Here is a 19972-nt window from a genome sequence, read left to right on the forward strand (position 1 = left end):
CTTTACTTTTTCGGACACATCGCCAGAAGAAACGAAAAGAGTATTGAAAAGTTAATGGTCATGGGAGGGGTCAAAGGTAGCGCTAGGTGGACTGACCAAATCATGGCTGCCACAAGTTCATTATTTCAGTACAGTATTTCAGGAGAGGTGGAGGACAACTATACAAAATATTTTAAAGATTAGGATAGAAAATGGTCACGACACTCAGCAAAAAAAAATAATATAATAATAAAAAATGTACAAAATATATTATTCTTAAAAATAGTTTTATTTATAAATACAGTATTAATAGTTAAATTTAAATATTTTCCCTATGATTTGCGAAGATTTATTCCATTTTCTGCATCTTTTCAGCTTTCGTCAAAATTTCCGCGTCTTTTGATATTCTTGAATAAGCCTCTTTATCCGCCAAGTCAACCGGGTTTTTACTGAGGGTGACATTATTCTTGGGTAACTTTGTACTTTTGATGTAAGCTTTCCGGTAGAAATCGAGGAACATGTAGAAGAATATGGCGGTACTGAGTAAGAAAAAGTAGGTGACGAATTTAGTATGGCCACAGTTGGATATAGAGAGTAAAGTCATGTAACCAATGATCAAACAAAACTGCACCTGCAAAACAAAATAGTATATGTTGAGTTCGATCCGTTTATAATACAATATATAGGGTGTTGCATCGGTCGACTATCAACGAAAGCAAACTGAAATAGAACCTTAAACACCATCAATATTCCATGTGTATATTCAGCGATATTTGTTGGTTGGAAGATGAGTCGTTTTCGTTAATGAAATTACTCAAAACAACAAAAAATCAGCAGCACTTTATTACTTACTAATCTTCCATCCGGACTTCTTATCACCATGTTACCTTTATCATCGACCGATGGAACACGTGTACTTATGAACAAACAAAAAATGTGGAACAAAAAAATCCAATAAAGTATTTGTATACAGAAAATTGGATTATATTGAAATTAAGGCAACCAACTATTATATTACCTTGTGTTAAAGCGGTTATTTAAGAAAATACATCGATTGTTTATGTCCCAATAGAAAGAGCTAAATAAATGTAACTAAAAATAAATAATAACACTGTAAATTTGGATCAACGGAGAAATTTATTTACGATCCATTCCAATGAATTGAGACTGTTGAATGTCTTGTTTTTGTCTACTGTATTTTTGTAGGACACGGTTTGCTTGACGAAATTTGGTGATGGGATTTTTTTATGATAAAATATTTATTTTTCTTCTTCAAACCCTCATTCGCACCCGATCGTATATAGGGCACTGCATCATATAAACGCAGTGTTATCTTGATCTTTAATACAAAAAGGAAAGGTGATCAGCCTTCCGCTTCAGGTACCAATCCAGAGTAATATTGAATAAATATTGGAGTGAAAAATCACTTTTATTTATTCAAACCCCCCTTGGGAATTGAACCAGGAACCTCCAGTACGGTGGAAGAGAGTGCTGAATACTACACTACGGAGGCGATATTAATAAAAATATTTACCAGTTGTATAACCGTCATGTATTTCTTCCACCAAATGTACTTCTGGTACGCTGGTCCCATGGCTGCTATCATGTAGTAGGCATACATCATGACATGGACCGAGGAGTTCAAGAGGCCGATGATGGCTCCCTGTTCTCCCGGTGTGTACTTCAGGAAGAGCCAAGAGAAGAACATGGTCATAGAGTGGTGGTAGACGTGCAGGAACGTGATCTGTCGGTTCCTTTTCCTCAAGACGAAGAAGACAGTGTCTAAAAGTTCAGTCACCTTGGCGAAGTGGTACCACCACGCTCCTTCAGCGAGCTGGACAAACGTTTTCATGTAAATAATGACTAAACATACTATTTTTTAAATGAAAAAAAAACTTTAATTAAAAATATAAATGATTATATGAATATACACGTTTTGAATTCAGTAACCAAGTGTGTCTAATAATAAAACTCTAGATTTTGCAGGCATATGCTATCCTTAAATTATCAGTAAATTTATTTGTTGTCCACTAAAAGGTTCATTTTTTAACTTAAACGTCATATTCATTTTCACTTATTGTTGATCAAAATAAATTGTATGAAATTTTGGACATTTTACTTTACCTCATAATCCATATTATTTCATTAAATTTCATACGATGTACATTTTTTATTGAGGTCAATTATTTAAAGTAACTGACAAATCTTCAAGGCATCTGAGTCAGCAATTTTCTTTCATTATAAAAAATTCAAATTTAGAGATCCATTTGGTCATAAAAGTTATTTTCATTTATACTATGTAGCGTTATACAACCTAGTATGCAGTACGCAAAAAAAACCTACATACCATCATTGTTACAACAATATTCATATGTTTATTTACATATATCTATTTGTGTACAAAAGGTTAGCATATTAGCGAACTCATTAATGCTAAACAATATTTTCCAAATGACTAAAGTAATTCGGATAAAGAAATATATTTTTGGACTATCATTCATATCAATTAAATTTTCTCTTAATATTTACTGAATATCAAAAAAAGTTTAAGCACATTAAAATAATAATGATTCTCCGTTAGCTTTTTATAAGATTTCAACACTCTTGTATCAATCAATGTTGCATTTTGACTGATTTTAAAAATAGTCAAATGATACTTTAATGTTTTGAAAATGACTTACCATGGAAATTATATTTCTAGTAGACAAGAGAAAATTTAACATTATGGACATATTATATCGTATTTTTTACGCCAAGAACCCTTTTTTTCTTGAAGGGTTTTTGTCGTTTCAGATAAGTAAGTTAGTTATTAAATACATTGGTAATTAAGTGCATAAATGTATAAAAATTTATAAAAAAACATAAATGAGCAAAAATATTTTCTAATTATTCTTACCAGTTGTCTATTTCTTGGTGTGTGAACTATTTTCTGGTTGCACGATGTAGAGAATAAAGAATTCATTGGAATATCGACTCGTAATGACTGAAAAATGACCACAACAAAAAAATTAATCAACCTCTTCTAATCTATAGGAATATCACATAAATGACTATATTTTGAGTGTGTCCAAATACTTGTTCACAAATCTGGAGTATCTTTAATTATAGGAGTCATTTTATCATATTATTTTTTGACATCTCAGCATAGATGAAGAAGAATATGGAAGTCTGGGTATTTACGGGGATTACGACCGTCATAGGCTGGTTTAAGTGATCACTTTACACACGTGTAACATTCACCAATCATGGGTAGAATTAGTGAATGTTACACGTGCGTAAAATGATCACTTAAACCAGCCTGTCGTAAGCCCCGTAAATACCCAGACTTCCATATTCTTCTTCATTTTTGTTGAGATGTCAAAAAATAATATGACATATAAATGACAATATCAATCCAACATTCACAGCTTCAGAGGTGGTCAAGAGTAAATTTTTCGACAGCGGGAAAAATTAAATCTAAGCACACTCCATTTGTTTGATTACTACGTATGAGGAATTCCGGGTGAATGCCTTGTGTCTCATTATGCATTATCTTTTGAAAATGCATTTTTCTTATTAATTACTCGTTCAAAGTTAACGATAAGACTAAATAATGAAGGATGATAAAAATTATTTAATTTATTTCCCGAGATTACACATATTTCCATTGTTTTAAAAACATTATTCTAATTTCTCGTTTTCCTTTATCCAATCTAATGGTTCATGGGACACCATTTTAAGTATTTAGTTTTCTTAATTAAAACTTAGGTTAAAACAAGAAATTCAGTCTTACGCATTGCAAACCAGTGTAGGAAAATAAAAAATAAATATTACTTTAATCAAAAACCAAAATAACGCTCTTTGCTCATGTAATAGAGGAATCAAGTCATTATTCAGGCTCACGATCTGCTATGTGCTGGTGTAAGTAATTACGTTATACGCTTTGTGTTTAACTATTATCCACAATGTATTCTTCTTAAATTTGGGTCATGTAAATATCTTTCAATACTAAAAAATACAGTCCATATGAGCTAGTCCTGCAAGGAATGTTTCACATGAGTGTGTGACATGTACTGAAATTATTATTAATTTGACACTAGAAGTCGCGAGATGTTTGACAAGTCATGTGATATATACGTGTTCCAAGTTTTAAGTTGTAGAGATTATAGTTATTTATTATTATTATTTTTACTAATTAGAATGTGTATTCGTGATCGAGTATTTCAAATACTTGAAAGAGGTCAGGTCAGAAATCGGAATAATCGGCGGGTATGAATGAGGAGATACATGAATGTGGAAGAGGTGAAGATTGTTTACAAAGACAGATTGGTTTGGTATTCTTTTCTATCTTCCTGCCCTTGCAGGGAAGCGGCGTCATGTTTAACTAGTTAGTTTAGAAAATAAAAATAAAAAAGATTTTCTGAATAAACAATTTTGTAATAGATATTCGTAGCGATAAACATAATAAATATTGAAGCAATTTGTAAACTTACCATCCATACTAGCATTGCTGAAAAAAGGACTTGAGCGCCGTTATAAAAAATCATCGATCGTCTCAACTCCATCGCAGGACGCTTCTTCATTATCGCCGGCCCTATCTTTAATACAAAAGCTAAATAAGCTATCAGTATCATAACCACATTTACTGGACTGTCCATAAGGATCCATTTGTCTACTTCCGGACCTAAAAAAAGGTTCATGTATCAAATATTACATGTTAATAAAGGGGCATGCATAGGTAATGTCTAGCTTTATAATAAAAAATGCATTTTTATAAAAATTGTTTAAAAAGTTGCATTGTGTGTAGCTACAAAAAAACAGTGAAAAGCATATTTCTTTAACCTCTAACAATTAACTTTTGTATGGTAGTTTAAACAAACAAAAAACCTTCGTTATTTTGGTGTAGATAACACAAACGTGAAATGCTCAAATATGTACTTAAGAAAATATTCAAAATTGGATGAAAAAATTTACACCTATCACCTATTATCCAAAATAAATTTAAAGAAGAAAACAGACAAAAAAATAATTTGAAAAAAAGTTTTTTTTTAACGAATACAATTTTTTTTAGTTATCAAATGCCATTTTTAAATAATGCTTTCTGAAGCTGCAAAGGCAATTTACTTTTATCATCATCAGTGATACAATTAAAATAATAGGTGAAGATATTTATCTTCTAATTTAGAAGGTTGGGAATAACCAAGAAGTAAACTCTGTTTGGTTTTTGTGAAATTGTGACATTAACTTGCGCAGTAAATCTCTCATTACTTTATTTCCATTTTTTGTTGTTGATTCATCACTTACTTTGTCCTGTTAGCCATTCTTTATAATTTTCACTGATGGAACTGAAGAATGATGTCATTTTGAGTTCTGTCACCAAATTCTATGAATCCTGAAAACACAGTTCAACAATTATTCTTATGAAGGTGAGTATTATTAAATTGTTCTTGTTTAATCGATATTCGAGTCCCATACTGTAGAATAGACTGACAGAAAGCGTGCTATATTTTTAAAAATTATTTTGCATTTAGGGTGTTAAGTATGGTTTCAAAGATGCAAATAAGTTTTTTCAGTTTTTAATAATATTTACAGTTTGGAAATCCCATTTTAAGTTTTTGTCTATTTGCATACCTAAATAGTTTATATTGTCTACTTTTGTTAATTTCAGGGTAATTATTTTCCTTACAATAATTATTGTGTATTTTAATGTTAAAAATTGGCATTTTGTAATGTTTCATTGTTTATTTGGAATTGAATTAAATTAGTTATAGTTTTACTGTGGGGTGAGAGTTAGTATTAATCCAATACTTATTTTAGATATTTTTTAGCTTTTTCATATACTGTTTTCATTAATTGTAGCATAATCATTATCATATCATTATCTACGTTTTAATAAGCATCCTTGGGGTAATATTTTACGAAAAGTTCGCCAAACACCTAATCCAATTTTTTATTACAAATCATACAAAGTGAACATATTTTTTTATTATGTCTGATCCACAAACCGTACAAGCATTTAGCATTAAGCTCCCCTTTTTGCTTTAAGAATAACTAAAATGAAGGCTTTTGTCGCAAAAACCACTCACTCGATTAATTTAATTAGACATTATATCCAATAGTTTGGAGTCTTCTTAAATAACATAAACATATTACACTATCAGTTCTTCGTTATTCCATTTTTATAGTAACGGGTATAATGTTCTATTGAAAAACACCTTATTGATTGGTCAAGTGTACACGCATGTCATAAACAAACACCTAAGTGCTCATTATTGTCATCGTTAGTTTTTTTCTCAAAAGTGTCTTTAACGTTTTAAGGTTTTATTATTATTACTGTAAATAGAACGAGTTAGTCAACAATAAAAAACCCTCTCTGACAGAAATTTGCGAATTTTTGATTAAAAATGTGTGTATTAACGTGATTATTTATGTTTATTTTATTTTACATTTCTTGTATATCAGGTGTCTTATGCAGTAGTGGATACGAAAAAGGGAAACAGTTCATTAATTAAAATAACTTTCATTCAATTTTTAATTTATTGAATTAAAAATATTCACACATTATTTAAGGTTTATCTTATAAGTAATTACAACGTGCACACTTTAAGATAAATACACATGTGAATTATAATTTCATATATCGCATAAAGGGCAGATACACACACACACACACACACACACACACACACACACACACACACACACACACACACACGCACACACACACACACACACACACACACACACACAAACACAAACACGTTTTCATATATACTCGTACAAACATACATATATATATATATATATATATATATATATATATATATATATATATATATATATATATATATATATATATATATATATATATATATAATATAAATATATATATTTGGTGTATTTAATGGTATTTATACCATACCATATATATAAACCATTAGATACACCAAAAAAGTAGTTATGTTAGTGCAATATTGGTAAAATTATTAAGTATTGGATTGCCTTAAAAACCAAATAAATATTTGTTTATGTTCAAAATTTCCTTTTTATTATATATGATACAATTAAGGTTAAAATAAAACAAGGTTAAAAATTATTTAAAGAATGAGTCAATTTACGAAGAGAATAATTCGTAAACAGCCGTAATGGTAAACACCATTGTACAGTGAAATAAGAAGCTTGCTCAATATAATAAAAAAATCTAGTCGAATTTCATCTGCTTACATACATATGTGGTTAACTTCGTAAAATTAGGTCCAGATATTCAAATCTCTGAGGTCCTTATTTTTTTGGTGATAGATATTTTTTTGCTGAATATAACACAAAAAGATTCTCCAAAAGAACAATTTTTATATATCATTCGACACCCTTTAAGTTCAAATCATTATCATGTGTAAGAAACAATGTTCAACATATCTTTTGAAAATAATTTCTGAAATAAACACAAAGAAAGCTAGGGTGTATAGAGATGCCATGACAATATAAACACTAACAAATGTTTTCCTGGTCATATCTTCTATCATCAGAGATAAGCTTTCGTCCTTTCTAGAGAAGTCAACTATCATTTTTTGAAGCAGACCGGATTCTTCAAGATTGGTTATCTTATTGATGATATTTTTCGTTATATTAGTCATTATCAGCGGATATAAATTGACAGGGTAGGTTGAAACCACTTTAGGTAAGAAGTAATATTTAACGGTTGGATAATGACTCAAAACTTGCAAGGCTAAACTTTTGTCCAGTAAAATTGCGCTTTCCTCACCACTTTCTATAATATTTTGCAAATATCTTACAAATGTTACATTATTTAAGAGTTTTACGCTTTCGTTACCTAAATACCCGAAGAAGGGAACGTATTTAATTTTTCTCGACCTAAAATTATTGATGTTACCAAAAGCTATATCTCCGTAATCTTTTGAAAATACGTACAATGGTATTTTGGACTCGGTTAATTGACTTTGGGATTCCAAATAATTTTGCCACGGTGTAGTGAGTTTATCGAGAACTCTGTAGTAATAGCAAAGCATTAGTACCGAAGAGGAAATGCTCCACGATATAAAGAATAACCTAAGGAAAGCTGTTTTCGGCTGCCGAGGAACAGATACTCCGATTAAAATCGACCAAATTAACAGAAAATACATCGACAAATCAAAGGACCTCATATTCTCGATAACCTTTAAACCGATCGATATAATGAGCACAAATATTACAATTATACTTGTTGTTAGTGATGTTACTACTAAATTCCACCAATTAAGAACTAATTCATTTTGGTTGACAACAAGCCAAACAATACTTTCAGTCGTCAAGAACTTAGCAGTACCAGAAGTTAATGGCTGAATCTGAAATGCTTTTCCATTTTGCCAGTGATCATTATTAAAAATGAATTTCAAAGTATCGTCAGTGAAATCAATCTTAAAAATTTTGGATTTTCTTACTACAAAAGAATATCTCTTTGTATTATTGTATGAAGAAAACGAGGAAATTATGAGGTCAAAGTTCAGTAGATCACTAAGAATTTGAAACATCTTGTTTACATAATGAGCTTGCATGAACACAGCTTGTTCCTTCCAATTGGCACTCAATTCACTGTAGAGAATGATGATAAGGTTAACTTGGCATCTTGATGATAACTCCTTTTTTGGTATCGTAAGAGCTTGTCCTGTGTTATTTACGGGGAAAAAATATTCACTCGTAACTTTTAACTCGCCACATTTTAGGGTTGTAAAGATTTTTAAATGAACATGAGTTTTTCCCTCAGTCAAGAATATAGTATTAGAATTTACTCCAAAATACACGTTCTTCGGCAGTGCCCCAAATATCATAATTGTTTGATCAAAGCTTATGAATATTTGAGGGATTATAATCTTTGTTTGGTTGTGTGTGAAGAAATCAAACATAAGTATAATATCAGTATTTTTTAATATTTCGTTTTGCTTATTGACCACATTGTAAAGTTTAAGAAAATAAGCCATTCGAAAAACGTATGTTGGTTTGTCTCGTTTTGTGAAATAGTCCACGGTATATAAAGTATTTTTGGAATATGGAAGGCTTTGTGGAATATCTTCAGAAGAACACAAAATTATAATTAAGTTTTTACTTCGAAGTTGCGTTTTATATAAAAATTCAAGATAATTTCTCATTAAACCGTCTAATGAACTATTACTTGTAGCAAATCCACTAAGTATGGCGATTAATAAGATTAAAGATACTGTTCTCATTTTAAAGATAGAGAATCTATTAAATTTTTGAATTTACGAAATAATTCGACTAAATGAAAGACCGTCTAGTATAGATCTCTCGACTGATATAAATCTAAAAGGAAATTATATTGCATTACACAAATAATGTAAATCTTGAAATGCTTTTGTGATAAGTACATTATTAGTCGTCGAAAGGAATGAGAGTGGTGTACTAAACCATAATTTTAATATTATATTTTTTTTTTTTAAAAGAGAAATATTTATGTTTATTATTTACATAAATATTTGAATTTCATACTATTTCTGTGAGCCTAAGCGGCTCATTATTAGAAATAGGTATCAAATTGTGGTAGAGTGGGTTCTAACCGAGAAACTCTGACTTAAGAGTCCGCGACACTAACCACGGGACCACAACCTAATACTTTAAACCTCATCTTTAAACCATGAGGTGTAAGCTCATTAGACAATGTTTTTAGATCGTCCCTAAAAACTTGAGCCCCAACACGAATACACCAAACCCACATTGCAAGCAGTTTACTTCGCCATAAGTGTATCGACATTGTCTGCGAATTAGAATGCATCATTTGAGCCAAGCAGTCTAATCAATCTTAGTTGATGGTTGAACTTCTCGGCTACCTACCCACAACAATACGACCCACAATGCATGACTCAATAGTACTAATAGTACCTACAACCCTTCAAGCAAATTACAAACATTGCTTATCAATATCCTTGCCCAACATATTCGAGGGTGTATGGGGCCTGTTATGTATGCTTGCTACTCACCAACAAAGGCCGAGGAAGCAGCAGTTCATATTATCATAACCTATCACTTTGGGAACTCGACATTTTTTACTCTCTACATCCACCGACACCTTTTTTTTACAAAATACATAATTTTGTTTCGTATCTTTTATATTGAATGAATAAATTTTTAAATTTTAAAATTTCGTGGTGTGAATTTCTTTTTTCGCTCACCTAAGATTATGATAATTTTTGTAACTACGTTCCTACTTTTACGATAATTTAGGATCTCATTTAATTTCAGTTATCTTTTCGTATGATTTCAAGAAACTAAAATTGATTGAAATTTGTTTGAAATCGATTTTACAATAGTAGATATATATATATATATATATATATATATATATATATATATATATATATATATATATATATATATATATATATATATATATATAAATATATATATATATATAAATATATTTATTCCAAACATATTATAAATTTCTTGCTTTATCAAAAATAAAAGTTTGTGCTTTACACAATTTAAATTTTCACTTCGCTCTCAAGCAAAAGTTTTCACTTCCATGTTGTATCTATAGAGCCCAATTGACGTGTAATAAAAATAATGTAAACCTTTTTGACTTTAAATGAATGCAATGGTAATGCACTACTTTCTAGGTAATCTTCAGTAGTAACTTGTAATAAATTTAAATGACTTTTTTTTTCTTTCATAAAGTGGTGATAAAACAGAAATCTTATCATGATTTTCTAATACAATACTACTAGGGCAAATATTTTTACAAACATTAGTTAAAATTCACATTAAGTAGTAAATTTTCACAAGAAATCCTCGCCTTCTGCCGAACGCTAAATTACAATATTTTAAATAATAGGCAAAATGTTTTCAAACACAAAAAACGGTATGCAAGTCGCAATACTTATGTAGAGAAGCTAAATATGAAATTGGCAAACGAAGGATGAATGCTGAGTAAACACCGTTGAAATACAATCCCTTAACTACAAATGTCAAATGGATGGGAGATTTTTACGCATTTGCTTTTTTGGGTTGGTTCATATAACGCTCTAGCTAGACTCTCCAGGCCGCTGCAGACTGCTTTTAAAATGTTCCCTTTTATTAAAAATAATAAACTTTCATAAGTTTGTACAGGATTTGTATCATAAAGCCCTGGTCATTTTCTGGTCTCCGGAATGGATTAGTCCGTATTTCTTCCGTATGAGAAAAATTAATTCGTGTTTCCTAAGAAGCGAGTTACGAATGGTTTTAGCCCGGAACCACATAACTGCTTCAAACTGCCGGAAGTGTGCATTCTGCAGCATATAAAAATCCTATTATGCAAGTAATTTGCAGCTGTCTACTATGTTTTTTTTTTTAATAAACACTAATGATTACACATCTTGGTCTGCATGTGTGTTGACCCCAACGACTTCAAGCTGCTAGGCTGATTCCGCCTTTACAGGGCGAATAAAATTCGTATCCTGAGGTTCCACTATATTACGAATAGATTAAACACTCGGTATTATTTACGCGTATGCAGGAATATAATTGTATTATAATACGTTGATTGAAAACATTCGCTTTCATTCACTATTTTGTAAGTGTCGGCCTTGTAAAGTATCAGCGGTCAGAATCAGTTAGGAATGAGACGTCAGTTGCATTCTGATGACTCCGCACCGTGCACTGTGTACTGTGGAGGGCCTCAAAGCTTTCCAATATTTCGTAACATCAATTTCCCCATCACTTATTGAGTCACACGCGTGTCTAGGACATAATACGATATTATTATGCACGATTTTTCGAGACAGTTAAGATTATTAAATAACATCGAACATAAAACTTAAGTGCCTACATATTATTTGATCTTGAACCATGCGATCGTTGTGAATACATTAATATTGTGAGGAGCAATTATTAATTTTATTTACGTACGTACAATGTTATTATTCCATTTCAGTCTGCACGCCTTGCATTCTTAGCGTGTTTAGCTGCCTTTTTCGAGGTTCCGGGATCGATATCTCACTAGCGTTTAATGATGCATAGGGCATTACATTGCATCATCTCGACCACCAATTACTTGAATGCAAGGTTATCAGTCCTGCGCTTTGCGTAACGTTCGGAGTGATATTTAGAGTGAAAAATCAATACTATTTCTTAAAGCCGCTTTTAGGAGCTAAAGACCTCTAGCGTGGTAGCTAGGCGGGCTATCCACTCCTGTATTTGTTATTACATTAATATAATATTTTAACACGTTTACTAGTTCGTTGATTCTGTCAACAATTAAAAAGGATCAAATTAACATTGCATCGAATGATGCTGAACCCTGTGGACCATTTAGTGTGGATAGATCTTTAGAAAAAGAATTCATTATCAGTTATTATTGAAAATTAGGTACAAATACGTGCTCTATAACCCTTTTCTTCTCTCTATTTACGTTTTTTTAAATATAAATATAACACATGAAGGATAGGTGATCAGCCCTCCGCTTCACGTATCAGTCCAGGGTAATATTGAATAAATATTAGAGTGAAATATCCCTCCCCGGAATCGAACCCGGGATCACCAGTACGGTAGCAAAGCGTGCTAACCATTACACAACGGAGGCGCACAAAAAAGTATTCTATAATTATGAGAATTTAATTTTTTTTTTAACATTTCAGCGTGAAAATCAATAATTTTAATTGAGTAGTTGGTGTTAGATACGTTTCGATTTTCAATTATTAATGTTGCACTTTTGAATAAACCGGTGTAACTAATTGAGTTTTACATGGATCAAATAATCGTTCCTATTGCTATTTTAAAACATTTAAAGAAATATACCAAAATATACTTTTTTATCTAATTGTTATAACATTAAATATATAACAGTTTAATTTAAAGGGATTTCTTAATGTTATTTTTCTTCAATAAAAATCAAATAATGATAATTATTTATTGAAGATTAATGTAATAGAAATATCAACCATAATTATGTTATATTGATTAAAAAATTATATTGCATCCATCTGTAATTAAAAAAGAACTTAAAAAAGTGGTGAAAACAAAGTGTTTGTAAAAATTTAAATTAATTTTAATTAATTTAAATTACTATAATCATTACAATAATAAGCTTTTCTTAGTGATTGACGAAATAAATATGGGTCAACGAACGTTATTTTTATGACACAGTGGTAATTTATTAACAAAATCAATGAAAAGATGAAGAAGAATATGGAAGTCTGGGCATTTACGGGGCTTACGACCGTCATAGGCTGGTTTAAGTGATCACTTTACACACGTGTAACATTCACCAATTCTACCCATTATTGACAACCAGACTACTCAAATTCTTAAAAGTTCTATATATATGAACCAATTTAGAAACCTTGTTCATGAATCACTAGAACTTCACTATTAAATTTGAGTAGTGTGGTTGTCAATAATGGGTAGAATTGGTGAATGTTACACGTGTGTAAAGTGATCACTTAAACCAGCCTATGACGGTCGTAAGCCCCGTAAATGCCCAGACTTCCATATTCTTCTTCATCTTTGATGAGATGTCAAAAAATAATATGAAAATAACTCCTGTAATTGGAGATAATCCAGATTTTGTGAACAAGTGTTTGGACACACTCAAAATGTTGTAAAATCAATTAATTGTATGAAAAAAAAATTGCAATCTGTGTTTCATAAAGTCTACTTTTCCTTGCTTATGTATTGTATTTTATTTTATATTTACATGTTCAGTAATGTCTTTTTATATAACATCGCAAAAATGATTCCGAAAAGAGCGACGTAAAATGCCTTAACTGTTAAAACATTTTGAGTCTGTCCAAATTGTTGTTTACAAATCTGAATTATATCCAATAAGGAGTGTTTTTAAATATTATTTTCATTTAAAAATAATTAAAAAATTAAATTTAAGTAAAATAAAAATATATAAATATGTAATAATAATAATAATAGATAAAAATAACTCCTAATTGAAAGTAATCCAGATTTGTAAACAAGTATTTTTGACGCACTCAAAATGTTATAAATAAATTAACTGGTCAAATTATAAGCTAAAATAAAAAAAAATGATAAGGATCTTTTCTAGCGTTTCTCATAAACCAGGATTCGGAGCTCAATAAAAAGCTTCTGTTCATATCACCAATAGATGTCTCTAGTGAAATTCTAGTAATTCAAGCACAATGTTTGGAAATTGGATCATATATTGAACATCCAAGAATTTGAGTAGTGTGGTTGTCAATCACGGGTAGAATTGGTAAATGTAAAAAGTGTGTAAACTGATCACTTAAACCAGCCTATGACGGCCGTAGGCCCCGTTAATGCCCAGACTTCCATATTCTTCTTCATCTTTGTGGAGATGTCAAAAAATCTTCATGTTAGCATATGTGCGAATATTTTGATGTATTGCATATTCAACACATTCTTTCCTTTTCATTTTTCATTACGGATAGATATAAAAAAATTCAGGTATTGCATTCTTTAAACATGATACCCAGATAAAAACAGTATGGAAAATATTAGAGACAGTATTGCAATATATGCACAAAATAAAATATTGTATCCCGATATCGATCATGAAAAAACTCAATACCAAATCTTTAGCAGAATCGATAATAGAAATAAGTAATACACATATAAAAATATGCTTAAAAATATTCAAAATTCGGATAAGAAAGTAATAAATTAATCATTTCGCTAATGATATATTTAAGTCTTATGTAAATTGGGTTTAAAATTTTAGAGACAATTTAATAAAACGTCGCTTTCTTTTTAATAATGGCACTTGATATTTATCGTTATAATAATATGCTTAATTAAAATATATTATCCCGAAAATATGCAATAAACTACTTAATTTTCCTGACAAAAAAGCATTAAAAAAGCCTAAAATATTTTTTTTTATTAATTTAAGGATTTTAGCTGATTACATGATGCATATACTTATCTTTTTAAAGTTATCAATTGTTAATATATGTATACGTATCTATATACATATAATATATGCCGCCTCATTTCGTGACTATGAGTATATTCAAATGGGAAATGGATACATAAGAGTTACCTATAACCTAAATTATAAACATTTAAACGATTGATAAAAAGAATCGATTTTTTTTTAACTCCTTAATATAGAGTATAAGATTTAACAAGAAAATATGCGCTTATTTAAAATAAATAAATTAACACAATACCAGATAAATTACCGAACTCATGAAATACGAATATAGAACCGAACTCATCCTCACATATAACGGAAACCCCCTCTTTTTTACACAAAATATTTATATGCAAATAAAATAAAATATTTAACGAACGAAAATAAAATTAACAGTTAATTTCATTAAAATGTTTCACTCCAGTAACATAATTATAAATTAAAACAATAAAAAAAAAACTCCAAAAGCTTACCAGATTAAAGATTAAACAAAGTATCAAACTACGATTCACGGCGCCGAAAAACAAGTTAGCGACTTTCATTAGCGAGCAGATCGTCTTAGTACCCAAGGCGTCAATTCGGCCGGTGGATGTTAACTAAAGACTGGTTGAACTTATGGAGAAATTGCCAGCGACTTCCAGCCCACTGATACACGCGGCAACCTTGCCCGCTTACCAGCTCGAGTACCTATCGCATACGAGTACAGTCAACGCACACGTCTTGCACACGTAACTACTCTACAACTTAATATTATTCTTCTTCATCTTCTTCTTCTTCTTCAACGTCGTCTTGTGCAATGCTGAGAGTCGTTGTCTCTGATGTCAAGCACTATTTGTACCATTTTCTAAGGCAGTGTTAATGTTGGTTATTATTTTTAAGACTTTTCTTTTTGCAGACCATCCGCTTCCTCTTGCTCGCTTATCCTAATATCTCCATTACAACTATCATCCCGAAAAATAATTAAGTGAACTCTTTTAATTTGTTAATTTTATTTTCTCTTATGTGTAAATGTTTTGTTTCCGGAAACACGTAACAAGAACATATCATTTGTTCAATTTATAAGAAGTTCCTTTAATTCATTACAAAAATAATAAACAGTCCAATACAGTAAAACACTGTTTAATTTTTTACGGTACTGCTTTGGTACTCACACGTAGTCTTACGACCCATTTGATATCATTAAAAAACACGCACATATAAATAAGTATTTACTTTTAAGAATGATCTTGTATACTGTATTTTAAATAAGCATAATTTGTTAACTGTATTTTAAATAAGCAGAGTCTAGTAACAGTAGTTTTATTTATATATGACTAATATATACCGCTTACGGTATAATGTATTACTGTAAACTTTAAACGTGTTTTTAAAAATAAAATATCAATATTTGAATATTAGAATAATTGAACTTTAAAAATAATCTAAAATGTGCATGAATGAAATTTACTCGATGTTTGAAAGTTATACTTTCAGATTTAAACTTTTAATTTTAGAAACAATAAGTTTGAATACCACAGATAATAGAAAGATGCTGATAAAAAAGAAGCAAAATAATAGTTACTTATTAAAAAAAATTATTAAAACATTAAAACGGGTGACCATTTTCGTACTGGTTTGACTGTAAATCTTCATCCATTGACTAAGAGAATATTGACTTCAGAGACTTAATTTAACTAACCCTGAATTGGTCGTGCGGATTATTGTATATGCAATTTTCAATCAAAATTTTTAGAAATCTAAGTTGACGTTCAACTTGCGTTTATATGTACTTAAAATACATTTCGGTTAGTATATTTCGTGTACTGACTTTCTAAGAAGGTGCAAGAAAGGTTTTTAAAATTAAATAAGTACAATATTTTTTCCTTAAACGTAGTTTATATTTTTATTTATTTATATTAACCTAAATTTTTGTTTTATTTTTATAATCCTTGTTTAAGTTATAATCTCCTAAATTAGGTATAAATAAATGAAATTATATATTTTTTATTTCATGGAAGTCCTTATGTCAAGTTGATGCATATGTAGGTATTTTAAGCGATTGAAGATAAATTAAACGATAACTATATCATTTTCGCATTACTAATTCATTAGCACATTCCAGCGTTCATAGTTAAACTTGATGGTTTTCCAGTCCAAAATATCTAACGATAAACGCTCAAATGTGATCCTAAATGTAGATAAGAAGAAGTGTTAATTATGCATGAAATAATAACAGAAAAAAATACGCGGCCTAACAATTCGGAAAAACGCAGCAAGAAAAATCGCTTTTTTGTTCATAATGTAAAAAAATAGAGAGTAAAAAATAATTTCCGTTGTTTTAATTTTATAAGGACAAAATACTTTTTTCAAAAATTCAATAAAAAATAACACCAAATGAATGAAAATTTTATTTTGTTATTAAAAAGCAAATCACTCGCTTGGCATTTTGGTGCGTGACCAGTGCGGGGTTAAAACCGCGTTCCGTTTTACTACACATAAGTCAGCTGTGTGTTGCATTCAGTTTTACTGTATAAATGTATCTCACCTGTTGGGAACGGGGTTACTGCGTATATTTTCCGCATTTTGGCAAAAAAATATATCGACCTTATTTTAGATTTTCGGTATTTAATATTGAAATGTCATATAGGATAACATTTAAAAAACGATTCCTGGTATCAATTTTGTGAAAACGAATCTTATTTAAAGGCGGAATTTCGCAAAAGGAGCTCATACACCATAGATTTCAAATATCTAAAGTTTATGTTTTGTTTTTAAAGAAATAATCTGAAAATAAATGGTCTGTTACTGAAAAAGTTATTATACGTAAATAGTTAAATAGCATTTGAAGTAACATTGAATTATTCGGTGGAGAAAAGCATACAAAAAAATTATGAACTCAATTAAAGTAGTACTAAGAAAAATTTGTGAACTAATATTTTAAAAAAATCAATCTTCTTAAGGGAAACACTTTTTACTTTATATATATGTATATATATATATATATATATATATATATATATATATATATATATATATATATATATATATATATATATATATATTTATATATATATATATAAATATATAAATATATATATATATATATATAATATATATATATATATATATATATATATATATATATATATATATATATATATATATATATATATATATATATATATATATATATATATATATATATATATATATATATATATATATATATATATATATATATATATATATATATATATATATATATATATATATATATATATATATATATATATACACACATACATATATATACCCGCTCTTTCGTATTTTCCCAAATTTAATATTGAATAATTATTTTATTCAAATACTTATTAGTTGTCTTATAGAAAATTCTCCTTACCTGTAGGCATAATAATGTACAAGGATTTATAGCATTTTTAGTTTATGCGTCTTAAAATGATAGTAGATGCGTGTAGTTCACAATTAGTTAATAAGGTTGATCTACATAAAAAACAATATAAAAGATACAACAATTCAATAGACACAATGGATTCAATATCTTATTTTCCATAGATTCGTCACATAGCTTATTTATTCATCTTATTCGTCTTGTCATGTATTTTGGAAATGCTCCATAATCATTTACATTAAAATTATATTTCTTCTGAAAATTCAAACATTTTTATTTAATCGGGAAGAAAATTCTCGTAATTGTTCCCTGTTCTGCTTCTATATATATCGACTATTCCAAATATTTAACATTTTCTTACGTATTATTTTTTTGACATCTCATCAACGGTGAAGAAGAATATGGAATTCTGGGCATTTATAGCTGACGACCGTCTTAGGCTGGTTTAAGTGATCACCTTACACACGTGTAAAATTTTCTTTCGTATCAATTTCATAGAACTAAGGAGAAATCTATAACACTCCGGTGTTGTATTTTTCAAAGTTGCTTTTTAGCTTAAGCATCCACTAATTCACTACCAAATATTCATTTGTATCGTCTTTTCCAACCAATCAACCTTTTCTCTTTTACCAGGACGACCACTGCTGACAATTCGTCGGCAGATCTCGTCAGAACCAAGTTCACAATCACTAATATAATAGTGTAATAGGACAATAAGAGCTTACATCAATCATATCATTCATTTTGGAATTACGACTATCACAGTTATATTCCATCTTCTTGAAAATTATTTTAATCTTTAACAAGCATTATACTTTTCTTTTGGTTTTATTTATTAACATATACAAGCATATGTTTGCTGTAAAAATGTCATAAACAGGGGCTTTATTTATTTACAAATTTTTAAAATTTTTATGAATTCCAACATTTGTGAATGGAGGATCTTCATAATTTGTTGACATGATTTCAATTTCCACAAATTTTATAATTTCAGTCTATTTGTTATTGTCTTCTTACATACATCATCCGGAAAAAATCTTTATACATATTTGCACTTTATTTAAAAACTAAGCCTTAAATAAATATCTAATTATCACTCTTAATTACGACATACGAAAGAAACAAATTTGCGTAGCAATTTAGAAAATACTCTTTGAACTTATTGCAAAGATCTCAAAGTCCAGTACGTTTTAAAAGACTGAAGTACGACTTGTGGTTCCCAACTTGTTTTAAAAGCTGTGTCGTTTTCAAACCGTTAACCATTTTTGGAACTATTACTTTTATATGGGTCTAGATAATGTCCTATTATTGTTGAAACTGTCCTATTTTTATTATGCACGATTCAAAATTTAGTAGAATTTCTACATTCTTAACTGGACTCCCAGAACTCTATGTAATACAAGTTGCGAATTACTAACCAAACTATCTTTTGGATGAACTTGACTGATATAAATTTAAATGTTACAAAAACTTTTTTTTTCGACTATAAATACAAAAGCTGTTAATATTTTATGCCTAGTAAAATTTACCATACACATGCAAAAATTGGCTGTGTCGTAAAAGCTCATGTTGATTTTGATATAATGTACATACATATATATTAACCTTTTACTTGAGTGCTAGCAGAGAGGTTAGTTGAGTTGTGAGGTCCTTACATAAATCAATGCAAATTACGAGCCCTGTAGTTTGTTATACGATCTTATTAAAGGAAACGTGTATAGAAAAAGAAAGAA

At 29.5% G+C, this 19972-nt stretch overlaps 1 protein-coding gene across 1 annotated transcript; it reads right to left on the minus strand.

Annotated features, from left to right (window-relative positions):
- Positions 1-269: 269 nt before the first annotated feature.
- LOC148300950 (very long chain fatty acid elongase 7-like) lies at positions 270-15518 on the minus strand. Its single transcript, XM_088274058.1, has 6 exons — positions 15325-15518; positions 5263-5350; positions 4452-4642; positions 2876-2962; positions 1514-1813; positions 270-610 (listed from the first exon to the last, which is right to left on the minus strand). The coding sequence occupies exons 2-6, from the start codon at positions 5318-5320 to the stop codon at positions 329-331; spliced, it is 918 nt and encodes a 305-aa protein (XP_088130184.1). The 5' UTR covers positions 5321-5350; positions 15325-15518; the 3' UTR covers positions 270-328.
- Positions 15519-19972: the final 4454 nt, after the last annotated feature.

The sequence above is a fragment of the Brachycentrus maculatus genome, unplaced genomic scaffold (genome assembly GCF_059751285.1).
Source record: "Brachycentrus maculatus isolate JH-2025_06_01 unplaced genomic scaffold, ASM5975128v1 h1tg000632l, whole genome shotgun sequence".
Classification (NCBI taxonomy): Eukaryota; Metazoa; Arthropoda; class Insecta; order Trichoptera; family Brachycentridae; genus Brachycentrus; species Brachycentrus maculatus.